This window comes from Lates calcarifer, linkage group LG15 (genome assembly GCF_001640805.2).
Source record: "Lates calcarifer isolate ASB-BC8 linkage group LG15, TLL_Latcal_v3, whole genome shotgun sequence".
NCBI classification, from domain to species: Eukaryota; Metazoa; Chordata; class Actinopteri; family Centropomidae; genus Lates; species Lates calcarifer.
The window spans coordinates 5,559,608-5,587,190 of NC_066847.1; the positions used below are offsets into that span (position 1 = coordinate 5,559,608).

The following is a 27,583-nucleotide window of genomic DNA, read 5'->3' on the forward strand; positions in this document are numbered from 1 at the left end:
TTATATAATTTATATATAATAATCACATCATATTCCCTGAAAATTTCCTAAAAGCAGAGTGCAGTTTAGTTGTTCTATTAATTTTTTTTACGTTGTTGCAAAACAATAAGTCTAGACTTAAAATTAAGGCATCAGCTATTCAGTTTACGCAGTGAGCCTTTCTATTGTTTTTCAGCTTTTTGTAGTTACTGTTTTGTGTCTTTGTATGGCAGCGTTGTTTTTAAGACGGCCTTGAAAAACTAAAGTGTAAGCGGTCGTATGAGCCACAAGATGGCGCTGTGGCAGCCAAACCAACATCCATTGACAGCCGCTTGTACAGAAGAAGTGAACGACGCAGGAAGCAACCCCGCAGCTGCGGTGCAGTTGGTCCATCGCTAGAGGAATACACAGTGTTCAGTCCTGCTCTGTTTTGTTTTGGGTTGTTTCATTTTACGGAAAAGCGTTGGACTTGTGTGTTAAATGTGACTGTTTTTGACGAGGGTATGCGCGCGAGCTGGTGTCTTCAGTGAACCGTGAGTCCGATAGCCTAGCATCCGTAGATAGCCTGTTAGCTCGCTGACATCAAAACAGATCGAGTTGAAAGATGAATTTGGTCAAAAACAGGACTTTGCATTCACACCTGCGAGACGACGAAACTCTGTTGGTGGAAAACGCCATCCGACTGGCGATAGACTCGATAATAAACGTGCTGTACGGCGTCAACAGCGCCAGGAATCACGAGTACCAGCGGATGGTGGCGGACAGGGACAAAGAGATCCAGCGGCTGGAGTGCAGGCTGAGGGAGATAGAGCACGAACTGCAGGTGCTCCGCCGACAGGGATGCACCTGCGGGTTGTTCAGAACCGAGCGCAGCCTCACCGGGTCACAGGCCTCCGATGACCGGCAGAAGGGAGAGCAGAGCGGGTTTGAACCAGGCTGCATGGATGCTGAGATGACAGCAGGGCAGCAGGAGTGTGAAATGAGCATCTCATGTAAGTAAACACATATTCTCTTTTAATATATTAATACAAGAATGTCTAAGGTGGAGAGGGTACTAATATATTTTCTCATATTTACTCGTTTTTTTGTAAACTCTGGGTTTACATCTTCAGTATTTGGGCTCCCATGGTAAATATGCCCAGAAAAATAATGGGCATTTACATTCATAATCGATCTGCAACTGACATATTTTTATGCACGTTTGTCTTTTTTACCCAATATATAGAGAAGTATAGAACCGGTGCCTCTTTACATTGTTACTAACTGGGCTTGTGCATTTGTTTAATAATTCTGTTACATGAAATCAGAAATATTGTTTTATCTGTTATATGGGCTAGACATGACCAAATCTTCCCCTTTCGTTAGCTTTAAAATGCTGATCAGGAAAGCCACGTTTTTGCATAAATATCTTAAAGTATTATTTTATGCATCTTGGACCTATAAAAGTAAGGCATCTGAGCTGAACCTGTGTCATTTTGCTGTCACAAAATAGTACTCAAAGTGTTCAGGTAGACAAAAAACAGCTTTATTAACAATAATAATAGTTATCATCATAAATCATAATAGTAATTGTGATTTGTTCCTTCCACACCTTAAGATGCAGTTTCTTGTCTCCTCTCTCTGTAGTGGGTCTTTTTGCAAGACCCCCCTCACACGTCTCCTCCCAAAGCCACGAGTCAGCCCTTCCATCATCCCCCAGCAGAATGTGCCTGGACCAGACCTTCACTTCCCACTCCTCCGAGACTTCAGGTGTATCAGAGGCAGCCAGAAATCTGCCTACATCTCCCAGCAGCCTTGTGGTCAAAGAGGAGCCATGTGACGTTGACACAGTCCTAATCAAGTGGGAAATGAGTGAGGAGAGATTCGGGGAGCATCAGGAGAGCACAGGGAGTCCATGTCAGGACAGAGAGAGCCCCAGTAGAAAAAGTAATGTATCTTATTTTTAATTTAAATACATAAATGTGAACAGTATTTCAGTGTGTTCTTCTGTTGAACAGATGGCATGTTCTGTAACACTGGAGCTGGGTATCAAACCTTGAAATCATTTCTAACTGTATCAACAGTTTTTTCCAAATATGATGTCAGATTCTTGGATTTATTTACTTATTCTTTGATCATTTATTTCCTGATTTAATTTGAGTTTTGGATATTCTAAACTATAATTTATGTATGACATGTTCTTTTATGGCTGCTTTGTAGAGTCAGAATAAATCAGTGATGTATTTTATTTAGCAGAAAACTCATATTCAATAAAATTGGTTACCAAAAATCGGTTGGTTTTGGCACCCGTGGTAAACATTCCCAGACAATGCCCAGCCCAGTGTAACAGTGTTAGGAGAAGAGGAGCCTTGACTCAGTGTCATCACTGTAAAAATGTATTTGTATAGTTTGTGGGATTGCATGACTAAGAAACTGTTGATCCCTTCTGATCCCTTTAGAAACACAAGAGAGCAGAGAGAGAAAAAAGTTCAGGGAGAAACCTCAAGCTGATCCAGGCGGACACCAAATCACAGAGGGAGAACACCTGAGGTGGGTTATTGCATGGATACAGATACTGAGCCAAATAACTGGCCTACACTTACCTCATTAGGGTTGTTCACTTTTTATGGGTGATTGATAAGTTTGTGACCTAAGGTAGGAGGAGATTAGTTAAACAGCTCTCGTAAAAAGCACATACAGTTCAACTGTTTGAGTGATTATACAGAAAGTTTGAAGTTAGTATCTTCAAAGATACCAGAGTTTTCCTTTATACAAAACCAAACTGTTTAGTTACACCAATGACAAGCCTTACTTACAAGCAGCAGCATGTGTCAGTTGATAACAACAGTAGCCATTCAGTGTTGCATGCTTATATTAAGCAGACTACAGCTGCACAAATTCTTTATTTACAGTGTAGCCGTTGAAGAGCATCAGATTTGTAATGGTGGTGTCAAGACATTCCTACTAATATGAGTTTTCCTTTAGTGCCTTCTAGACTCAGAAAGTTGATAAATATTACCATCAGACAAAATCCTGACAGGAAAGAATATGTAACAGCAGAATTACTAAACTTTTAAAACAGCATTGTATTTACCCACACATATTTTCATCAAAATAAAGCTCTGCTTGTTGAACTGCATACTCACTCATGTGCGATCCTATCTTGCCTCTTGACCTCCTCAGGAACAAGAAGAAGAGCGTGCCGATGTCTGAGCTTCCGGAGGAGGCTCAGAGACTGAAGAGGGCGGCCTGGAGAGCAGCCTCCAGGCGGTATTATGCCCGAAAAATAGCCCGCCAACAGGCAAACCCGTCACGCTCTGCCCCCTTTCCCCACATTTCACCATCACAGTATTCACAACCCATCTCATTTGTGGATAAGAGGAAGAGGACGCTGATATCCGAGTTACCTGAAGAGTCTCAGACACTGCAGAGGGAGGCGTGGAGAGCCGCGTCCAGGAGGTACTATGCCCGAAAAATGGCTCGCCACCAAACCGACCCCACACAGTATGGACACCTGCTTCAGAACATAGAGCCGACAGAAGAAACACAGGGACCAAACAGAGCAGGTTCACACAGCAACAGTGAAGGAATAATGTGCAGCTGATAGACAGTAACGACGCTTTTAGAGATTCTGCATATTTTAAACGTCATTTCGTTATGTCCTAGACAACACTGGACTATGTGAATGTTTGTATTTGGTCCATATTTTTCAGTTGGTTTGTTCTGATAATGTTGAGATTTGTCTCAGGTCTTAAGATAGTTTGAACCTGGTGTTTTAACTTCAAATCTTTGAACTGTTTTTTGTGTTTCTTCATGGCTGAATTATGCAACTAATATTCCTGAGAACAACACTGCATTCACATCACTTAAGCTCTAATTTTTGACTGACTAACTCCCTCTCTCTCTTCATGACAGTCTTCTTTGGCACACTGCATGCCTGTTGAAAATGCTAACTGCATAAATGTATTCTGAGGCAATATAAAGCTTTTGTACAGTATTACTCAAGTGAACATCCACTGTATCAATACAGCGCCCCTGGAGTTCAACATCTGTAACTACAATCAAGGCAACTACAGTATAATGGTCAAATTATAAGCTCAACATCTTTGTGTTAATAAAAAAGTAAAGAATTAGTACATTTTTTTACTGGTAAAAACTTGTTTTGTTCTTTTTTTGCACATGTTAAATAATAAAAACTATTTAATTTAAATACAGCTGTGGTATTGTCTTTTCCTTTTTGCAATCAAAGAATCATGTTCATACCAATGTGTTTCTTTTTGTCATTTAGGTAATTTCAGCTGTGGCTCAACCAACAATTATTTTATCTTAGTGCATTGTAGTGTTTGAAATTTATGCATACTTGAAGCAAAATGAGAAAATAAAGCTTTCTTTGTTCTAAAATGTGCTATTTTTGTCTGGAAATAATGCACAATAAAATAATAAATGTAACTTCCATTTCTTTCTCTCTTTTTTATTTTAAAACATTCATACATTGGATGAAATCAGACGCACAGTATCAAAGGATTGTTTAGTGATACATAAGGCGATATGCATTCAAGTGACAATAAACCGTAGTTTTTGTCTAAATAAATAGGCCTATATGCTGAATGAGAGAAGTAGGTTATCCCAACCACGACAACATAACAAATATGGAATATTAATAATAATAACCAGGAGTCATGGATATATTTGGGCTGACGGGCACAGGTCTGTGCTTCTTGTCTTTCTGCTTATAGTCACTGCCTCCAGATATCAAACCGCCAACACACGCTCCTCCTGCCCCCCGGCTAGAAAATAACACACACAAGCACGTTTTGCAACAGAGGCTGTTTGTCACTCTGGAGCCTACCTAATATTACGCATTTTGACCGCAGCCCGACGCACAGCTGATGTTGCACAAGTGTGGTTACTACGGTATCATATAGGACCGTGAGTACTCATCGCTCTGGTCTGAAATGTGATCTGTCTGACAGCTGCTGCGGCAAATGCACAATGGGAACAGGCGTGCGTCCGGCTGAAGCTCCGGCTGTGCACTGGTGCTGAATAAACGCTGCACACACGCCTGTTTTCTTGCCACCACTATGGTCTGAGCGTAGATCACAGTCGTTTCTAAGCACATAACGAAGGCTTTGTCATTTTTAAACGGACAATCGGGCTTTTTATTTCTTGTTTTTCCCTTTAGTTTCCATTAGAAGCCGCACAGAGGACAGGGCTTCAGTTGTGTTGCTGCTGCTGCCTGAGGCTGGATGTTTCAGAGAGGGGGATACGGGGTCTTCAACCTGCCAGAGGCTCAGGTCTGGACACGCAGGGAAGCAAACGCCCATCCTGTTTGTAGCTATGTGCTGTTGTAATATACGACGTAAACATCACAGACATCAGTCAGGCTGAGGAGGGAGCAGGATTGTCCCTTAACGCTTAGCTGGCAGCTGCCGACATAATTTGCATAGGGGTTTATTTTGGGGAAAACAGCTTCAACTGCCGGTGCAGTCATCGCCCCACCAAGGACCTCACTGGATTTGTCTGAATGGTTTTTCGTGTATATAGCCTATACATATTTTTTGTGCTACAGGGCTGATTTTATGCGTATTCAAGCCTGGATAAAGGACCAGACTGTGGCTCGTTGTGGGAGTACTTTTGCGCATTGAATGGGTGCGTTTACAGCTCAGGATTATTCCTATTTGACAGCTGCTGTTGGTCAGGTAGACAGTAGTTTTAATTTCTGATCTGTGCAACAGCTCTGTCAATATTACTACATAAATATTTAAGAAAAAAATACGTTTAGATAAGTTAAATTAATAACTTTATCGTCTACAGTGCCACTGCGCCATTGGAACGTTTTTCTCGTTGCACTTTGCGATCTAGTGGACTTTAAATACAGAACTCTTTGACCGTGACTTTTAATTTTTTTGCACAGTTGGTAAAATTCAGACAAAATGATTATTATAATTACCTTTTAAGCTGGATAAACTTCTCTTTTATTCGCCTGGAGTCTTTGGAGAGCTCTCTGTGCCTTTGGATACACCTGTGCACTTTTGGAGATGCCCATTTGGATCCATAGTTTTCTTTTTGCGTTGTTGGATTCTACTCTCACGAAAATATTTTCCTTCGAGTTTTCTTACTCCAGTCCACAAGAAAGGGGTCTCTTTGACTCATAAATGCCACAAATGGGCCATTTGTAGTCTCCCAAAGATGCTCCGGGGCTTGGCAAACGCACAAAGAGCCGCAAAACGTCTCTGAGAGCTCAGTTGCGCACTGACTGGTAATTGTTCATCAGTATCAGCTGTATGACTACTGGGTGGACCAAAATAAGTTGAAAGCATAGGGGTAGACCATGGTGTATTTGAGGAGTGGGCTTTACTGTTTAAAGCCATTGACATGCCATTTTAAAATGGCATTTTGGAGCTTATGTGCGTTTGGAGCCAAAAGGGCAATTTCTGGGTTTTGGGGGCCTTTTGGGCTCTTTATAAATGGTTTAGTCCAATTTGATCACCCCTACATATTCAACATACATGGAAGTGTCCTTTTTTGCAGGGATTGCTGGGAAGAAGAAGGAGGCTGTCGAGGTTGGGACTTTGGAGAGAGAGGTATAGGCAGGGCCACTCTTAAAAGGTAAGAAATCCTCTGTTCTGCTATGGCCTATGGAGCCCAATGTTGGCTGGGAGGCAGATAGAGACTGTATACTCCACATTTTGACAGAGATATTGAGGTTTTAAGGTGTATTTTGGTGTCTTATTGGTGTGATATATCAGGGAGGGTCAGGGCATTATGGTGAGCACTAACAAGGAAATATGGAGGCACGGCTAGGGGGAGCCATAGCTGGGCTGGGAGGCAGCTGACTGGCCCTGAGTTGAGTGGAGAGGGAATGTTTCACATGTTATAATACTTACAAACATAGAAGAACTCCGGATGACACTTGTATGTTAGTCTTCATTAGTAAAGTCATTATTTGAATTGTATTAGCCTCAAGGCTATACTTCCTTAGGAAGGACTCTAACAGGCTGTGATCTGTAAAGACAGAAGATAAACTGTCATGTTTCGTGAAGAGGAGGCAGAACATCATCCATATAAGTCACGAAAATGTACTCATGTACTTTAGGAATGGTTTTAATAGAATATAACGTGTAGATTTGGATTAGCCTACAGTTGCTGTGATCATAGTATAACATTCAAAATGGCCACTCCACTGCAGGGAAACAGGTGAGAGCAGCCTGACACTTCCTGATTAGGAAGACAGAGCTGCTTTGTTTACAACCAGCACACAGTCAAATCTCACTTCCCAGCAGTGACTACATTTTTATACCTTCCTATAACTAGTTTCTGTATAGACGCACAATAATGCAGAAGCTGAGTCACTGAGCCACAACTTTAGGCCAAGTTTTTCTGACTGAGCTTCGGGTGTGCTGTGTCCTCAGTCAAGTTTAAAGGCCGTGCTGTCACTGAGCAGTGATTGGCTAATCCATGTAGCAGGTTTTTACCTAGGAGATGTAATTGATTTAATCTATTGGCCTTTAATTATCAATTTTATTGCTATATAAAACCCATGCACTTAAAAATCAAGTCTTGTTTTTCCTCAAAATGATAAAAATGATCTCAAAATGATCAAGCTCACTCATTAAGATATGTCATCAAAGGCGAAGAGTCGATTTAAGAATAATTTCATCTGCACAAAGGGTTAATTTACCATTAAATATTAAAATTTAGCTGCAGGAAGTGGCCAGATTCACTAAAATCTTCTAGTTTGGGATTATATTTAGCTCATTTATTCCCCAGTAATTAAAAAAATCTAAAATGTTATAGTAGTATTGTTTCAGAGAAGCATTTTATGTCAAAAAATGGCAATTAACCCTTTCATTACCTGCAGCGCATCTTGCAGATTGCTGTCTTGTGTTGATACATGGGGGGGTTTCTTTTGAGGAACATCATCTGTGGAAACAAGGGCACAAAAATAGATATATATAAGACATATGAATGTAAATTCTTAATAATTTAGTCGTTATTTTGTACCAAGTACGAAGTGAAAAACTCTTTATCGGCACTCTTGATAGGAAAAAACAAAACTGTATGACATCTATGAGAAGAGTAGATTGCTTTCAGTGCAAAAGCTGAAAACTGTGATGAAAAAATGATTTAAAAAGTCTTCCAAAACTGACATTTTAGTAGCATCTTTCAGGGATTTCATCTCATTTCCTAAGATTTTTTCAAGCATAGGCTTCACAAGTATTTGAATAAGTTAAACATTTGCTCATGTTGAGGTCGATTACAGGCATTTAAATTCATCATGTAAAGTTAACCTGAAGGTAAAGGGTTAAATCCTACTCCTGAACGTCACTGCTCTCAGTCCACGGTGGTGGTGCTGAAATCAGATGGCGATGTTATGGGTGTTTCTGTCATTATAGGTAAATTACTGCCCCCTCTGGTGGACAGGAGTATTTAAAAAGAAAAGAAAGCAAAACAGAAACACAGAAACCACTCTGCTTGTTACATCTGTGTGTCTCAGAGGCCTGTTTTAACTCGCTCAGCCTTGTGGGCATCAGCTGCGTGGGACCCGTGTTGTGATTATCTTTGTGACTGTGATGTAATCTTAGAGTGGTATGTGTCTGGAGAACCACTGCAGGCACGTTGTTGTCAGGTGTTATTAGGAGATAACAGGATACTTAACACACACTGACTCTTTCCTACTTTTCTGTTAGAAGTGCTATGAGTCCTTAAACCAAATTTAGCCTTGTGGACGCTGTCACTGTATTAGATCACGCTCTGTGGAAGAAACACCCCCTGTATAAACCCCCTTTTTAACAAATACAAACTTGGCATCAACAGAGATTTTCTCATAGCCCTCAGCTTTCAGTCAGCTCACACAATTTTAACATTTAATATCTGAATCTGTCCTCTGAAGTAGCTTGAAACCATATTACATTCTGAATAGTTGCTCCTGTTACATAACAAACACGTCTTGCAGCTTTCCACTGAACTGCAGCTAAAGAGCTTCTCCGTCCCGCCCTATAGCTGCTGCTTCAGCTCGCTACTGCTGCTGCTGAGGAGCTATCAGCTCGGTCCATAGAAACACATAGGGAGCACCCTGGTGCTGAAAGACTTGAGTGCTGAATAGAGCTGTGTCACTGTGAGAGGGAAAGGCTGTTAACTCCTTCACTGCTGAAACCTGCAGCCAGCAAGAGACAAAAACCTGTTCACTTCCTGGTTGAGACAGACAGTGAAGCAGATCAGTGCTGCGCCTGCTCTGTGTTGGATATGTCTGAATCACTTCTTGTGTCTAAATCTCTGTTTGTCTTTTGTTTCAGGAATCATCCTGATCAGGACCAGCGCCCCCTTTTCTCACTTTAACGACACAGGCTGAAGCTCCTGTGTCAGAAAATTCAACGTAAGATGCCACAACTCTCTTCCAACAACTGCAGATTTCTGTCACAGCGATTTGTCTGTCATGTTGGAATATTCTGTGAAACTAACCATGAAATGCTTATTCTCTGTGGCTGGAAAAGCAGTGAGAAAACATTTCAGCCTGTAAAGAACTGAAAGAATTGGTTAGGGATGACAATACAGTAGCGATGGACTGAACACAAGCTGCTCTGTATGAGATTGTCAACACAATGTTAACATTAGATCAGTCTTGCTTGTAGTCTAAAAGCTGATTTATTGAAGTGGAGTCAGCTGATTTATGGCTGTGAAAGTGTTGGTTAAGCTGAGGCTTTAGGCAATAATAATGTGTTTTTTTTCCTCACTTTTTTCATGGCTGTCAAATTAATTTACAGTGTAGACAAATCTTGTAGTTATGGCTCAACTGTTATCGCACTGATGAATTATTTTGTCAGTAAGAAATGTTAGACAAAAGCCCATTATAATATCCCAGAGACTAAGATGGCATCTCAAATTTCTTGACCAATAGATCAAATCCCAAAGATTTCCAATTTACTACCATGTATAACAACAAAGCAGTGGATGAACAAACATCCTGCCTGTAACATCCTAATAATTTCACTGTAGTTTTCTATAAAGTTTCCTGGCAGGGAGTCCTGAGAAAAAAAATGTGCCCAGAATGCTTCATTTTGATGAAAGCAGCTGCAGCATACAAAAGATCAGTTGCAGTAAATTGTGATGTTCCTCTCTCTATCTCACAGACGTCCACATCTTCTCACAGTGACCTCAAAACCCAAACCATGATGATGGAAGAGGACATCATCGAGGACAGGGCCAAGCTGAAGCAGGGCCTGGTCAAAGTGCTCGAATGTGTGGCCACCATATCCTCAGCAGCAGCTGTGGTAAACCCCATTTTTGGCGTGGCTGGTTCCCTGATCCGGGTGGTGCTGCACCACGTGGATGACGAGGACATCCGCACCCTGAAACGTGAGTTCAGCTCAGTCCACCGAGGGCTGGACCAGCTGTCGCAGCAGAATCGCAACATGATGATGCAGATCAAGAAGGAGACGCTGGACGGCCAGTACTGTCAGGTGGAGGAGAACCTGAAGAACCAGTTCAGAAAGTTCATGGAGATGGTGGAGGCACGGCCAGAGCACCGTGAGCGCAAGAAGGATGACTTTGAAGAGAGCTATGCCAATGACTTGGGCGACCAGAACCTGCACACGCTCTATGATGGCGTGGTGGGTAAACGGAAGCTCTTCAGCAGGCCCATCCTGGAGGTCTACCTGAAGTACTCGCAGGGCGACCGCTGCACCATGGAGCGACTCTGCACGCGCCTCACCTACCTGTTCTGCATCGGGCTCATCGCCCTCATGGGCTATGCCGCCGTCATCGGGGACGACGAAGAGAGTCTGAGCGAGGAGTGGGCCGAGAAGATGGAGCATGTGCAAGAGCAGATGCAGGAGGCTCTTCGCAGGTGCAAGTGAAGCAGCAGCATGGAGAAGAGCTTTTTTTTTCTCTACTGCTGCTGCTTCTTCATTGTCAGGACTCACAGGTCCACATTCCCGCTGTAACTCCTTGTCCTTCCTCTTAGCTTTTTCTCTCTATACAAGCACTTTGTAAGCATCTTGAGAACCCAGTGATGAAAAAGAGCATCAGTAAGTCTCATTTTGAAATCATGTAATTTGTCCAAACTTGCTGTACATGCAAGTGGTCTTTGAGTAGTCTTTGTATTGGCTTCACATCACAATGGGCTCAAAGTCAAAGACAAATTATTCAAGTTTTGTGATAAATCTGCAGAGTACTGTGACAGTTCCAACTGATACAAAAACTTTGCAATTAATCAGCTGTGGAATCATTAAAAATAATCATAAACCTACACTACGAGCTAAATTCCGGGCAACGTATGTACATTTAATGCCATATGCTCTGCCAGATACCACATCTATAAATCAGGCCTTAACAGAAATATTCCTGACTTTAGTGTGACACTGCAATGTATCAAAACCCATAATGCACTTTTGGAAAATATCTGACAATTAGGCGTTTATGTAGATTTTGTGAAATACATGTATTACACTACAAGGAAAAAGTACTTTGGAATGAGAATTTTTTCTGCACTAACCACTACAGGGCCTCTTATGAATTCTTTGAAATTAGACAAGTCTATATCCTATTCTTTTATGTTATGCCATTGATGTAATAACTCCTATTATACAGACTTTTGGTTGCCAAACAGTCAAGTTACAACTATAATCAATAACATGAGGAAAAAAACGCAAGCTAAACCAGGCTAAACAAGGAACAAATATCCCAAAGATTTCTGTGCTATGAATGTAACTACAGTGATATAATGATATAATCACTATCATCATACAACATACAATCATACTGTCATGTGCAAATTAACATAATGTGCCACAAACATTATAGGCTTCTTATGCATGGAGCTCATGATACACTATGCATACTTGTTGCTAAATTTAATCTTTTTTACACTAATTTCAGATGCTGCTGTGATGAGTTCTTTTTTATTTTACTTTACATTTGGTGAATATTTTCAGGTAACAGTACAAATTAGATCAGCTGCAACACTACATCTGGCAAAGTAACTACTTCACCACAGCTAGATATACACTAAATATAAATTAAATATTCTGTATGTGCTTCCATTTTCACTACCCTTAATTACATTAAGTTTATTTTATTAAAAACTGAGGTGTTTGACTTTCAAAATGTGGTAGTCAAGGAAGTTTAAATGTCACTGTAGGAATCATTTCCCTTGTGCAATTCTGTCCCCCAGTTATTTTCTACTTTATGTGTACTGCCTTGTTAGCAATGCAGGAGGTACACCAAGTATTTTGTAATCCGTGGGTTTCTTTGGTGTATGGTAATTTAGAGCCTATAAAACATTTAATGTCCTTTATCAGATGTAATGTCCTTTTTTTTTTCAGTTAAGCTTCAAGAAAACACTTTTAGCTCTTTATGCTCCTCATCATCTGACCAACAGTGCCTAAATGGGCTATTAGTTTTGGATTATTGCTTTTTCTTTAAGGGTTTTTGGCTAAATCATTTAAGTATATTATTGTGCGAGGCATTATATTTTGAAGGGTCTTTGTGCTACAGTTCAGATTTAAGCGTGTAGCTTAAAAAAGTGTTTTCACTTTGTATATTGTTTTTATATTGTACTGACAAGCCCTTACTGCTCTCATCCTTTCAATACCTAACTCGGTGTTAAAACTGTCCATGGCAGTGTGCCACATCTCTTATTGTTACAACTGATTAAGTATACGCTACATAAATATAGTAAAAATGCTGCTGATGTGCAGGAAACTTATATGAACCTCTTAAGGCTTTTTTGAAATGTCATATATGTGAATATGTTGCCTTTTTTGTTATGGATGTTTGATGCTTGGTTGTATATGCACCACTATAAATAAACATGTGAATAATACTGAGTTTGAGTTGTTAATTCTTTACTATATAAAAACAGATAGATGGAGAAATACTCCCATTATAAGTGAATATTCTGTTTTAATGATAAAACATATAATTGTATTAAAAGTAATGTATTAGTGATGTAGAATGAACATTTAGAGAGCATCAAATTATTCCAGATTAATAAATTAATTAAATTAATACTTCTTAATATTGTAGGTGGTCTTATGAGTTGTCAGATTTAAAGTGATTACATGGACATTAACTGTGTTAAACTGACCTGTATTCACATTTTCATAAGTTTGAATTATTGTGAGATACGATGTATGGCCAAAAGTATGTGGACGGTATACTTTTTGTCTAAGGCTGTTTGGGCGAAACACTGTAGTTCAATCAAAGGAAATCTTATTGCTACAGCATGCAGTGATATTGTAGGCAACAGTGTGCTTCCAAGTTTGTGGCAACACACAACAGCTGTTAGAGCAGCATTAATCTACATAGTTTACGAATGAGATGTTAAACAATCACCTGTGTATAATGTCTGGAAGTCCATATACTTTTGGCCATACAGTGTTTTCTAATGAATCTTCTCAAAAACACAGTGAGGTCACAAAACCAGTGACAAAATACATGGCAAGTGTGGGTAGAAATGTATTGTGTGTATAAACATAACTTCTACAAAAGTGTCTAAAAATTGCACAGTTTTTTGCTAGAAAACACAACAGAATAAAAGATACTATACTGTATCAGCTTTCTATTCTCAAACACCAACACATAGATTGTCACTGCCAAATGTTCTATATGGCTCTCATGTTACATAACAATCACACACTGAAGAGAAAAAATAGGACAATATATACAAATCTCAATGAGTGAAATGAAAGAGGAGAATATTGCAATGGAACAGGGAACAATTTAACTTTTGCTTTTGGGGCTTTTTTGTTTTTTGTTTCAAAATATTGTTATTCATAGTCAATTTATTTATTTACTTTTGTCTGATTGTTTGAAGATGTTCAGTAATATAGGGTCAAATCCAATTCTCTACACTTACAGCAGAATATTTGTGAAGAAAAACAAGCATCTTAATCTGATCACAGCTTGAGAAGGTCGTGTATTTTAAGTTTCTGCTTCTTCCAACTCTTATTTTTAATTTATATACACAGTGAACTATTCAAACACATCTTGTTTTTATTTATTTTTTGACTGCATCAGTTTAAATATTAAAGGGGTTTTATTCATTATTCTATTCCCCCCTAAACAGACTAGAGCTCTTTACTGGTATTAAATATGTATAACCTGCCCTCACGTGGTGCACTGAGAGGCCACATATCCACGAAGGGATGTGAGGTTGCAATTTGCTGATGTGTACACAAGAGGGCGCGAGTACTGCACTTGCTTTACCATTACACCTGCTTTCATCGAGCCCCCTGAGGGCCCGCAGGGCTGAAGCGTCACATCATCACATCTGCATCTCCAAACTGACGAGCTATTAAAGCCTATTGCGTTATAGACTACAGACAGATCTCCTACACGACATGCGCGAGGGCAATCCCAGTTCATTTACAGGATCAAACAAGGAGCAGCTGAAGGGAAGTAAAAAAAAGGGCACATAGCCGAGGTTAAGTACCTCTGGTATGGCCCTCATGCATCATTATCCAGCTGAACAGGTTTGACTTACAGCTCAGAGTGGGGGAACCAAAACAGGAAAATGTGCATTGCAGCCGTTTGAAATGCAGATTAAGAAGACACAAAGATTTGAGGTGCTTACCTGTTCCGCAGACTGATGAGCGTCTCTGAGCCACTGACGCACGTCATCTGTCTAATGATGGAGCTCATTTTTCTCCTCATGACACGAGCTCGTTTCGGAGAATCCATTTTCACCTGAAGAAAAATGTATATAATGTATAATATTTTTTAAAAAATCCAAGCGAAAGTCTTAAACATATATCGAATTATAATGTTTATACATGAGAAGAAGTCCTTCATGTGCTGGAGGAGAAACGATTTGCGTAATGATTTTTTTCTTCTTTTGAGGGAGGTTCAGCTTGGGCTCTCAGGGCGCGTCGTGTGCGCACAGATGGAGATGTGAGGTTTAATAGGCTCAACATTAACTCATCGGACTGATAAAAAAATAATTGATTCGACGTGTAATTTGATTTTCATGATGTTTCAACCACATATATTTATATTTGTGATAAATCAGACTAGAGACGGGTGACGCACAACGGTGCTGTAGTTATAAATAAACACTATGTGGTTGACATATTCGCTCCCAGCACTAAAATCTCCATTAACATGATATTACCCGGTTCTGAATCTTATCACAAATCTGAGCTATTTCACAGCGCAGCTGTGTGTAGGCTGCAGGAGATCTCTTTATGATTTGAGATGCGTCTGTGGTTAAATAAATAAATAAATAAAATACAATTTAAAAAACACGAGGACATTACATCAAGTTATCATAAAAAACATCAAAAGACAAAATACAACACGAGTTTTCCGATCGTCTTACCTCAAGTTTGGAGCCTTTAACATTTCACAACAGCTGAAGCGCATCATGGTGATGAGGCATTTGCGCCAAGTGAGCAGGAGACCTGGATCCGAACAAAACACAGTCGAAATATAATAGTGGAAAAAATAATTTAGAGCAAGTCATATCTAAAGTCCAATTTGTTGAAAAGAGACGGAGCGTCCTTTCGTGGAGACATGAGGACTAAAGAAAATGGACCGACTACATATTCACCTCTTGCAGTTTGCGCTCTTTCTTTCACCCTCTCTCCTCATCTCTCTCTCTCTCTTTTTCTCTCTCTCTTCCTATCTCTCTCCCCTTTGCAGATATTGAGTGCGCACCTCCTCTCCTCCTCTGGATCTTGTTTTTGGACCCCTCCTCAGCTCCACAGTGGGTGAGAGAACCGTGGGAATTTTCACAAACTCAAAGGAAGAAAAAAACTTGTTCGCAGCTGTTGGAGCTCATCAGGCGTGAAGGAGCTGCGGGGCAATTTATTAAAGGTACAGAAGAAACGCTGTTATTATTGGAATGTGATGAATGTCCTTATCGTCCATCAGAAGGAGCAAATATGCTGCAAGGTGTGTCCGATGCTCTCGGGGGATTTGTGCGTAAAAATCCTACCGTTGCGCATCTCTTTTGGGTGCACATGGCAGTTTAACACATGACTAATCTTGTCTTCATTTATTAACTTAAAGGATGTTTTTAAAAGTGCACTCTTTGTATGTCACAAGTTTAGATTTTGCTTCTTTCTCCTTCTCCACTATAAATATAGAAAATTCAGAGGGCATTTCCAGACGCGAATCAACAAAATAGAATCAGTGTCGATGTTAATTTGTCGAGAAGTTGAGTGACGCAGCATCTGGGGTCCATCACAGACAAACGTCTGAACAGAGAAGACTCAGTAATTTATGTATGTCAGGTTGCAAGCAAGGATGAAAGGGGATTTTTAAACATGGTCTGGCCTTGGTCTGCTCTGCTCTGAAATGAGTCACATACAAACCCAAGGGCGTCTGTGTCATTTTCTCATCCAAGTATCTCAGGCCCCCATTTTGTTTACATGACATCACTACCTGCTTCCTCGTGGGTGTGTAGAGTTTTTCCTGCAGTAGAAGGAGTGAAAACTGAAACATATCACAGTTTACATGATTAAAATTTGAACAAAATCCTCATTAAATGCTGCGTTTGATCCTGACATTTATCTTCAAACACTAAAAGGGGAAATGTTTCCCTATGACCAGTTTAAACTCCCTGTCATATACTTTTAGATAAAAAGAAAAAACAAGTACAGTAATTATTCTATTATGTATTTCATAACCTGCTGTGATTCTGGATGCTTCCTCTTTTGATAACAGTGCTATACTGTATAGACAATTATGCCTGTAAGAGCCTGTAAAAGCATCATTTCTATTTGTAAATTAACTGTGGAGACTTGCTAAACACGCATTATATTAAGAGAGTACATGTTAATATTCATCACTGGTGGTTTTCTCTGAAGGGTCCAAAATCCCTTCAGGGGGTCACAAGGTAAATCTAAGTGGTTGTAAGAGGATTACTGTTATGGGACAAAGAAAAACACTGTTTTTTGGCCTTTTATGGTTTTGTTAAATTCTAGATAGCTGGATCTCTGCTGGTTTTTACCTGTTATTCAAATTTGAGAGTACTTGTTGGTGGAACTGCTCACAGCTGACCTACACACCCTGTTAATAGAGGTTGCTTGTGATACTTCTTCATGAATATCTTTACTGAATAAAGACTCTGACCTCTCTGTCGTACACCTCATATCTTCTTCCCCAAGATTTATTGTTGTTTGATGACAGATATTGTCTTTGTGTGTCAGAACATGTCCAGTTCGTTGGAGAGGGTTGTGGCACAGAAGAAGGAAGCCATCGAGGCTGTGATGGACATGTTTCAGAAGGGGGCTGAGGTGTTGGCCAGCGCCGTGGGAGAGCTCTTCCCCCTCTGCGAGGCTGCTGCTCCGGTTCTCCGCCTGGCCTTAGACAATGTCCAGAGCAAAGAGGTCTTTTACGTCAAAGAGCAATTCCTGACGGTGAGGAACAAGCTTGACGTGCTCTCCACACAACTGGAAGACATCGACTGCGAGATCAAGAAGGGGAGACTGGACTCCCAGTACTTCTCGGTGGAGGAAAACATTAGGAACCAGTTCAGGAAATATATGGACATCTTGGAGGCAAAACAGCAGTTCAGGGAGGTGAAGACCAGACTCTTTCTGGAGCATTTTGCTAAAACCGGAGGAGAGAAGAATCTGTTTGTGTTGTATGATGCTCTGATGGGTACGAACACCTTTGGAGAGTCAGTTTTAGAGTTGGTAGAAAGGTAAATTATTATTTTTTGTCATTTATCTATAAGTGTTTGCTGCAGCTCTTATCTTTTACTGCTACTTGTTTGCATAACTTTAACACCTGTACAAACCCTAAACATTTGGGCTTATTCGGTTGCATCAAATTCAAATTTCTCTTAATAGAAATACCAATTAAATACCTTCATTATAAAAGTAAATAGTTCCTCTGTTTTGCAGGTATGTGGTGAGGAACCGCCGACTCCTGGAAGATTTCTGTGTCCGGATGAAGGAGCTCTTCTGTTTAGGTCTGATTGCTCTGCTGGGCCATTGTGCATTGACCCAAGGCCAAGAGGAAGAGCAGGAAAAGATCCAAGAGTGGAGCAGCAAAATTGAAGAAGTGGAGTCCAAGATGAAGACAACCATCGAGTCCTGTATTGCTGCCTTCCCAGAGCAAGCAAAATTAGACGCCCAGCGACTCCTGCAAGAAAAGGGAGAAGAAAACCTGCAAGATACGACTCAGCAGCTTCTAGAGTTTTTGGTGAAAAAGTATGATTGGGTCAGCTGGTCAGTGAGGCTCATCAACCATTCAGGCAGCACCTACCGGAACTGGCGAGCAGGGGAGCACTTTCATCACGTGTCAGGACAGAACTGGTTCGAGGTGCTCCAGGTGAACAACATAAACCTGGTGGTGTCGTACAGCACCAAACCCCAGCCGGTGCCCCGCGACTGCATCCGGCAGGTGATGACGGAGGGTCAGGGGAAGAAGGGAAACGCCCCGGCAGTGGTGGAAGTGCTGGAGAAGCAGCTGTGTGGGTTTGTTGTTCACGCCGTCAGTCGCCACAAGGAGTCTGCAGCTGCATGGAGCTTTCCGGAAGAATGTCACTACTGGGAGAGACATAAGAATGTGGCAGTGTGTGTGCACTCTGAATAAAGCTGTTTAAACATTTTACAGCAGGAACGTGTATTCAGATTGAGATATTATAAATTTATGTTGCTTGTCCATATGAAAGATTTAGGTAAGAATATCAGTATTTATCATTAAAATAATTGAAAATACTGAATCTCATAAACTAGGGATGCACCAATCTGATACAACAAAATGGTATCAGAGCCATATACTGATCTTATTAACTGAACTGGGTACTGGCCAGATGTAACCAGTCCACATTTAAACCTTAACTGAGTGAGAGGGTGGGAGCAGCAGTGAACAATACATTTATTTTATACACTTATATCTTTATTCTGTGTGTTTTATCTTAATCTGAACGAAAACTACTAACAAGGTCAGATAAATGTTGTGGAGTTTAAAGAACAGTAATGTGGTGGGCTCCCATTAGATCAATGCAGTGAGGAATAATTAAAAAAAAAAAAAAAATTAATGGGGTAGGGAGCAGGAAGCAGCACTGGTACTGGATCAATACTCAATATTGGCCAGGACCTGTCAGAACCAGTATCAGGCTGCATCCCTATTAGGAACACAGTATTTCAGATTTTTTTATTGAAATAATTTAATCACAAATGCACTTTTACTAGCAAACTCTTTATACAGTAGATATTTGAATTATAGACATTTGAAGTAAATGTATTTATTTATGTTGCAGCGGGTTAAATATTAACTGCTTGCATATTATAAATTGTATCACTGTGTGTGTATTTGTTTATTTCTAATACTAACACTGTACTGTATACAAAAATAGGATGCGTCTATGCTTTTACTGTACCTCTGCAGCACGCAGTGATAATCCAGCCCCCCATGAGAAATGGCTTCTGCACCTACCGCTCTAAAGAGATGCTGAGGCTGCATCTACATGCACTGTGCTCCCATTTTGTCTCTGCTCAGCAGGCTGGCCTACATAACTCTGACAGGGAGCGCAGAGGTTACTTTTTCCAGGCATGAAAAACAGGAGGCTTGGAGTTTGGCACTGGAGACGTGACAATGTGCCTTGTGTTCTAAACACATTCAAACCCCTTGATGCTGAACCAAAACTACTGAACCCCAGGGCTACCAGTGCTGTGCCTAGAATTATCCAATGGTCTGTGTTCAACTGTTTCTGGATATGAGGTGATTTTGTCTGCAAGATTCTTTATTTGTGTATTTTATTTTTGTAACATGTGGTGATAAATGATCATTGCTGTCTTGTCTTGCTCTTCCCAGCCAAATGCGATGGTTTTATTTTTTTAATTTATGTATGATTTTCTTCCTACGTTAGAGGATTTTTTTCTGTTATAATATCCTTGCTCACACTATACACTAAATTTAAACAAACAAACCACTGAGATTTTTACCAGAATTTTAAAATCACTTCACTCCCTGGCCATCTATCAAACCAAACACACCACTTGGGGAGGTTTAAATCTGCTGTGTTATGCCAATTGGTGATATAGAGTAGTGACCAGGGCATATATCAAAATGTCATGTCACAATATTTAAACCACACTAGCCTCTATTCATACAATAAATCTCAATAAAATCAGTGCATGATCAATGGTCAGCGTTCATCTTTATGCTTTATGACAATTAATGACCAAATACAAATAGTTAATGGATGTGTAAACAAGTATAATCTAATATCTGCCTCTCTTTTCTTGTACAAATGTGATTTACGCAGCACTGTTAGCGTCTACGCCCATTAAAACGAGGCAGTGCACCCTCAGCAACAGGGACTCCGGCTAATTTAATTGATATTTACACATAAGTCAGCATTTCCTAACCGCAGCTCTAGTTTGATAGTCTATGAATAACCTTTGGCTGAGCTAATATCCTGCAGACGAGCAGCAAAGTGCTTGGCTTAGCAGGATAGTATCAGTCATAATGCCTGGTGTAGGTGCAGAGCGGGTGGAGACGGCCATCATTTCATATCTCAGTGGATCTGGAGGGTCTTTAGCCAGTCCGTCATGAATCAGGCCTGTCAGAGTCCATCAAGTGTTATCTGTAACATACATCACAGCACAGGAGGAAGTGGACTGTGTTGAATCATCACAAGGTCTCTCAGTGTGCAGTGGAAAGTAGCTGCTGCTGGAGAAATTAGGTTGTTGTGAGGTTCAGTGGTGTTGTTTAGGGAAAAGGTAAATGATAAAATTGGTACATATAACTACATTTAAGCTAAAATGATTAATTTGATTTTTGATTGAAGGTGAAGATGAAAACTGCATCTAATTTCTACTGATATACAAATTATTAATGAAAAATGAGTGATGGAGGATTTAAATTTATGACTGTAATAATAATAAAATTTTTTAATATGATTTTCTTCTGGGCTTAAAGAGAGTCAGCAGATAATGCACAGCAGTCTGTAAAGATTTGAGCAAATACATATAAATAATTAAATTTCATTGGCCTCGGGCACTCTAAAACCTATAAGCTCTCTACACTCATTCTCACCAAAACAAATACTACGCTGAAGAACAAAACCAAAACAATGTGTCACTGCCCAGATACGTATGAACTTCACTGTAACACACAACACTGCACCTGCTACTTTGTTGGCACAAAGCCTTTTTATAATTAGAAATCCCAGACAGGTGACTAACATGTTTTACCACCTTTTATATGAGTACTTTAATCCTACACTGAAAAAAACAGAAAATGTGCAGCAGACAGACGGATGGGTGTGCCAGACAACAGCTCAGTCTTCAAACACACCACAGAACCTGTCTCAGAGAACAGACCACTGAAATGTTGCAACACAATACAACAAAACCAGAAACTCACTTGTGTGACACCTGAACCTGCTGTTGAACAATAGGCCTGTTCACCTTTTATAATACTTTTCTGGCAACAGTTAATTTAAATGAAACTGTCATCACATCTTAATCTTTCAATTTAATTTTTTTAATTCAGTGCAGTGGATGTATTTGGATATAAATTTTTACCATTAATACTAGGAGCATTACTGTCGGTATTTCCTCTGTTTTTCTCCTGTGTAGATATGGAGAGTGGCAGCAGCCTGTACTGTAAGCCAGTGGATTCATTAGTGGTTGTGTGGGCTTTGCCTAGGTAACAACTATTGATCCAGGAGGCTCTTCCCCTGCATAAAAGGCTCTGGCTGTGGTAGCCCGTCAATCCTGACTGTCATTATGGGAAGACTAAAGCATCTGTTTACTGACAAGATCTACTGCAGCCATCTTGTGCCGCAGGGAGCCAGAGTTACATAGCTTGTTTTGTGGTTGAGGGAAGGTTAAAGTAAGGTTTTCCTGAATCAAAGAGTGAAATCTGGGGAGGAAATGGTACCAGAGACGGTTTACAGACAGAGGGCGCTATCAACATACAGATCTAGTAGACTGTCAGTCTGCTGAGATTCTTGATTGGAATTTGTAGAGTTACATCTTAGAGCATTTATTGCCAAGGTAAGGAATTTAAAAATGTGAAAATCTAAGCTGCTTTTATTGCTGTTTTATATTCCTGGTCATTCACTTAGAAATCATTTTGGTGCTTTTTTTAAACAGTGAAAATCCCAGTGATCCCAGTATGTGAGAGTCACATGAGACTATTAATCACCCCGGTTCTGATTTTTACCGAAAAAAAAAAAAAAAAACATTTATAGGAAGCAGGTACAGTGTGTGTTTCCATTTTCTCTGCCAGGGACTTCAGGCTGTGGCTTAATACTGTAATTTTATTTTTAAAAGAGGAAATATGGCACAAACAACAAAAGCCGCCATTATGTAATTCTGGAAACGATAAACTGATTACATTCCCCAAGAAAATACAACTTTCAGTTCATGAAACCTTTGTCCAGCATCCCTGCACGCTCTCCATTTCCATCAAGCTGGATCTCCTCATCTCCAAAAGGAGATAGCAGCCAATATCAATATTTCATAAACAAATGAAAGACTGGATGGAGGCTAGCATCAGAGTGGCCCTGGAGGAGAGAGTCGATCAATGGTGGGGATGGCTCTGTCCGCTGGTGTCTGCCAATCCTGGCCCACGCAGGATAATGCTATTACCCATCAGTCCGAGTGAACCATCGACCAGCCTGCTGCTCTCTGAGTGGACTAATCCAATAAAAAGCATTAAAACATTTGTTCAGTGACACACTGGCTGCAGGTCCGAGCCCAGAACTAGTGACTGATGTTTTTTAAGGGCCTGTCTGGTTACTGTTAAATTTTTAGACACACAGGACATATGGTTTTGTAGACCTGATATAGTTTTATAATCAGTTGAATACCTCTTCTCCAAGATGAAAATGAAGCTCAGTGGCCGCCATTTTGACAGCGACGATGATGTCATTGCTGCTGTGGACCGTTTTATCAGACAGTGCTGACTTGCAATTTTCAATTACCTGAAACAGAAAAAACACAAAAATGATTAGGTTCAGACTTTCTGGTTGAGCTGCATGTGTGTTTAACTCATCTCCTTCTACCTTGGGCAATGAACAGTAAAAGTACAGAACTTGTTTTGTAGAAAAGCAGAGGAGTTTGTTTCAACTATTTTATATATATAGTCAGGTAGTTTAGTTCAGTGGTTCTCAATATAAGGGTCAGGGCCCCGTGAAGGTAAATCTGTGGGGTTGTGAGATTATCAATGGGACAGGAAAAGAGAAAACAAAAGTTCAAACATGCAGATTTGTATATATTTTAGGTCTTTTCTCTAATTTTATTATTTTTTTGTGATTGGAATATTGGTTAGTTTTACATCTTTAGGTTTATAATGATGAAACCATCTGAGAAGTTTAGTGTAAGAATCATAAAACTTTATATATATCTGAACTGGGAGAAGAATCCCTACTACTTTATTTTAAATGGTCAACAGAAAAAAAGGTCTAACCTTTAAGAATGTTTTGAAAAAGATTAATCTGTATTGTAGTGAAGGGAAGTGTTAAATAGCATAAAAGGATGCTTAGTCACTTTCCACCACTGCGTGTATTGACTGTATACTCCAGGATGTTGCATACAGTATTAGGTCCAAAAATAAGTGACATTTTCAGCTGTAGTCTGACAAAGCATTTGGCATGTCTGATGACGAACACATAGCTTTAACAATCACATACATGTGATAATAATTACTACATCTTGGGAACAATATATCATGTGGTAACACTGTCTCTGCCAACTCACGTATGATGCAACTACTAGACACAAATAGTGCGGTGCCTTTTAGTCATGAATCACAGGCTAGCAGCTAGCTTACTAAGGTTAGCTTATAAGCTAACAATGTCTCAAGAAAAATCTTCCATGTGGGCTATTAGCTGTGAAATTATTTGTTTTCAACCATAAAATAGGGCAGGAAGTGTTCATGCCTACTGCATAGTGTTGAGATAACTGTGTTTTACCTTTAGAAATGCAAAATGCTGTTCTGTTCTGCTCAGCTGAGGCCTTTGAGTGCAGCCACCACATTGTAGAAAGAGTCTGTTGTTGCAACTTCACCAGTTAACCAGGTGCTTTAGTAACCAAAGAACTAAACATGAAACATAACCTGCTTAAATTAACTGACTTACAAGAGAAGTCTGCCCTTAACACAACCAACATATTGCAGCACAGGACCTTCTTCAAGGTAATTACAGACTGCATGAAAAACAGCCTTTATATGCAGAACAATATGGCTGCCTCTCTGCCAATTATCCAATGAGAACTCGACACATTGAAGGCCGGCCTCTAAAGGATGCTGCACCCCCAAGCACAGAAATTTCAAACTAAAAGCACACAACAAAATGTTTGATACACACTGAAACACAGACGCAATAAGAAAATAGAAGTACTGGAAAGCAGATTAGTGTTTAGACCTTACTATGAGTAAACTATAAAGCTGTTTTTTATTAAACATTAGTTCTTTCAAAGTTCTTTGAAAGGTAACTTTGTAGTTTTTTTGTACTTTGTTAGAAGTTCTTAAATTTGTAAAAAATTACTCAGACTTTAAATAAAATCCTCATTTGATTGCAAGTTGTGTCTGTTTCAGTGACAGTTTTTACTGTTTGTTTACTTATTTATTTATTTTTGTTGTAGCCTTGTTTTAGTTTGAAATATCTGCATTTGGGCATTCAGTATCCTTCAGAGGCTGTTTTTTTTATGTGTCAACTTCTGATTGGGTAATTGATTTATATTCAGTTATGTTGTATATTTGCCCTCCACCCATTCTGACATCAGTTGTTTTTCCACATTCATTAATTAATTATCCGAATGCAAAAAAAGGGTGAGATTTACTCACCATGCTTGCTGATATTTTACTGCCATGAGCAGAGTTGATACATTTTTAATATTATCTCTTCCTAGCAAACAAATATGACAAAGCATCTAGTATTGTGTTTGTGAGGTTGTTCCACCTTATTGTTGGCCGGAAATTGATCAGAAGTAATGACAGAAATTGATTGTGCAGAAGCAGATCAGTTTAAATGGCAGTTTAAGTTAACAGTTTGCTGTATATAACTTTAAAGGACCTTTATGTGGCAGAATAAAGCTGGAATGTGTGGGGAATCCATCTGTCAGTAAAGCTTTTAAGTGGAAATCCACCGGGTGGTAAACACGTGTCTTGACCATCTACAGTGCCTCAGAATTTCCCCTTGTGTTTTCCAACGCTTCCTTATTCTCCTCTGGTGCCCTCACTGTCTGCCTACCCTCTTTGAGGCCCCATGTAGTTTCACTTAAACCCTCCACCACCACCACACACGCGCAGTCAGATTCCTCTCTCTCTCATTTACAGCAGGTCATTGGCCTCATCAGCACTGAAGAATCTCAGAATATTAATCTCTGTTCTCTCCTTCTTCTCCCTGACCTTTACTCACCTCACCCTCTGTGTTTATGCTGCTGACCCATCTGTTTTTCCTCATCTGTAGTCTGCAGCACTTTACCTTTCAGTCTGTCTTCTCTCATCCTGTCATTTTTTGTTTAAGGTCGGATAAAAGTCTCATGAAAGCCTAACAACTCCTCTGTGTTCTGAAAAAGAAAGAAAAACTCTTAGCACATATTGTAGTAATCAGGAAATAATAAATAAAAGTTGCCAGACTGTATTGCAACATTTCTTGGATTATGTTGCTGGTTTTGATCTGGCAAATGAACGCAGGAATGCTTTTATACTTTAAAAGAAACTTTGTCAATCATTAGGTGAAAAAATAATCCACTCTCTTCCCACTCCGTCTGTAAGTAAGTTAGGTGAGTCTGGTTGTGCAACATGAACACACTGGGGGAGGTAAAATTGTGGATAATGTCCACAAGGGAATGAGTAAAAGCGTGAGAAAGAGGAAATGAAAAAGGGGAGAACCAGGAAATGCCACGTCACAGAGAGTCATTGCCTTCAGTGGGCTAATCTCTCAAATCCTCTTGAGAACATCAACAAATACAGAGGATCAGATGCAAGAGCGGACTTAATGATTTGAGGGCCCGAAGCAAACACCAGCATGGGTATTTTCAGGGGCTCTGTTTTTATTCAGAGTCAGCACAGAGATTAGTTAAAGCCGGTATTTGGTTTTGAAGGAGTGACTCCTGCATCACTTTTTGTGTAGGAGTCCACTCTGTAACTAACACAGCGCGGTTTTGTAAAGAAGCAACATTATAATTTTAGGAGGAGGTTTGGGGGATGACGATTTGTAACCTCAACATTCAGGGAAGTTCTGGGAGTTTCCCCCCCAGCAGGAGTATAAATAGTCCCCCAGGCTGTTCTGTCTGTCCACAAAACCATTAATGAATTACAGTTGTAACAGCTATATTGATCTGCTCTTTAAAAAACGCTCAATCTGCTGCATTAGTTTCTTTTTTTTAGTCCCAGCAGTCTCACCATACTGAGATACATGTGGCCTATTTTCCTAAAAGAATCATGAATGTGTGAATGTGTTTTCTCGTGATGACCTATCATTATTACATACCATTCCTGAAGTCAGTGTTATCATACGCCTTGTCTCTGTAAATATCTGGTAGGCATTTGGCTGTGAGAAAGCAGCCTCCAGCACATGAAGTTGAAAATGGGAGCACAAACTGTAAACTATTTTTTTGTGGCTATAAACTGATTTACAAATAATCTTTCATTACGGTTATTGATATAATGAATAAATGAGTTTAACTTTTGTAATATCTATGTACAGTCTGAGATAAAATTAGAAGATACAAGCCTTTCTTGGAGGCTTTCGGTAAATCAGTACAACAATATGATTAAACAAAATGTCTGCCAGCATGAGTAATTGGATTTCCAATTTACATGGAGCTTGAAGGTGGTTTGACTCACTTGTGTAAGGGCAAAGATGGACTCGGGGGTGAATTTGCCTGCAATCAATAAGCCGCCTTCTCCCAGCCTCTGAACCTTTATCTGTTTCCTCAGATCTAACTCGAGTTTGTATTGATCTGCGTCAGTGACAGATGGGCTTGTATCGAGGCGGACCATCGGCCTTTTGACTGCTGTAGTCACTGTTGTGCATACAGATCGTTGGTGCGTGACTCAGACTGGTCAAAGTTCAGTTGTGCTGTAGATCATGAGCAAACTGTACACAGCAACTCAATAAAAAGAGGGATAGGGAGAGATAAGTGGCAAAAAGTTGGCTCATGATACTGTAAATTTAGCAATGATAATGGTTGGACTGATAAGATGTTATGTGCAAAAACAGTGTCTGTCTGAAATGATTTTTGGGAGGAACAATTTGTAATTACGGTGATTTCTCTTCTCTTAAAAAAACCCCCAAAAAGAAACACATTCTCATTAACACAAGGACTTTATACCCACTGCTCAGCTTACAGCCAAAGATAAGCAGTGAACAATCAGCGAAGAGGAACTGATAGCAGCTCTGTCACTTTTATTTTCCATAAAATTGACCTTGAAACTAACGGAGGAAGTACTTTCCCTCTGTCCCTGCCCTCTCTTGGCTTCTTTAGACCAAGTGATGCTTTGGTCTGTCACAGAATGCCCGGTTGTCTGTGACCTGGAAACATCTGGAGAGGGGAGGGGGAAACCCAGTGCTCACTCAGAACAAAAAAACCACCTGAAAACCAAAACTAGAAGCATTCCTGCGAAAATACGTATGCAGACTTTCTTAACTGTGTGACTGAATCACCAAAAAATCATATGTACAAATTTAGAGACAAAGAAGAACTTA

General features: G+C 39.9%; 3 protein-coding genes and 2 long non-coding RNA genes across 6 annotated transcripts; 3 read left to right on the forward strand and 2 right to left on the reverse strand.

Annotated features, from left to right (window-relative positions):
- Window positions 1-296: 296 nt before the first annotated feature.
- On the forward strand, window positions 297-4,168 carry LOC108899528 (uncharacterized). The gene is made up of 4 exons (XM_018700014.2): window positions 297-971; window positions 1,606-1,905; window positions 2,418-2,508; window positions 3,142-4,168. The coding sequence occupies exons 1-4, from the start codon at window positions 584-586 to the stop codon at window positions 3,560-3,562; spliced, it is 1,200 nt and encodes a 399-aa protein (XP_018555530.1). The 5' UTR covers window positions 297-583; the 3' UTR covers window positions 3,563-4,168.
- Window positions 4,169-6,479: 2,311 nt separating this feature from the next.
- Window positions 6,480-12,781, forward strand: LOC108899530 (protein rapunzel). The gene is made up of 3 exons (XM_018700016.2): window positions 6,480-6,567; window positions 9,255-9,334; window positions 10,089-12,781. Exon 3 carries the CDS (start codon window positions 10,128-10,130, stop codon window positions 10,812-10,814), a length of 687 nt encoding a protein of 228 aa, XP_018555532.1. The 5' UTR covers window positions 6,480-6,567; window positions 9,255-9,334; window positions 10,089-10,127; the 3' UTR covers window positions 10,815-12,781.
- Window positions 6,576-15,580, reverse strand: LOC108899531 (uncharacterized). The gene is made up of 5 exons (XR_001963568.2): window positions 15,509-15,580; window positions 15,278-15,359; window positions 14,534-14,646; window positions 7,814-7,881; window positions 6,576-6,963 (listed from the first exon to the last, which is right to left on the reverse strand). It is a non-coding gene; the product is annotated as an uncharacterized LOC108899531 (long non-coding RNA).
- A 108-nt stretch (window positions 15,581-15,688) lies between these two features.
- LOC108899529 (protein rapunzel) lies at window positions 15,689-20,724 on the forward strand. The gene is made up of 3 exons (XM_018700015.2): window positions 15,689-15,774; window positions 17,112-17,608; window positions 17,811-20,724. The coding sequence occupies exons 2-3, from the start codon at window positions 17,115-17,117 to the stop codon at window positions 18,502-18,504; spliced, it is 1,188 nt and encodes a 395-aa protein (XP_018555531.1). The 5' UTR covers window positions 15,689-15,774; window positions 17,112-17,114; the 3' UTR covers window positions 18,505-20,724.
- Window positions 20,725-21,937: 1,213 nt separating this feature from the next.
- LOC108899532 (uncharacterized) lies at window positions 21,938-26,808 on the reverse strand. Of its 2 annotated transcripts, XR_007814644.1 has the most exons (4): window positions 26,722-26,808; window positions 25,289-25,439; window positions 22,739-22,852; window positions 21,938-22,565 (listed from the first exon to the last, which is right to left on the reverse strand). It is a non-coding gene; the product is annotated as an uncharacterized LOC108899532 (long non-coding RNA). The 2 variants fall into 2 exon arrangements; XR_001963569.2 differs by lacking the exons at window positions 25,289-25,439; window positions 26,722-26,808 and adding an exon at window positions 23,843-24,199 and having other exon boundaries at window positions 21,944-22,565.
- Between the last annotated feature and the right edge of the window lie 775 nt (window positions 26,809-27,583).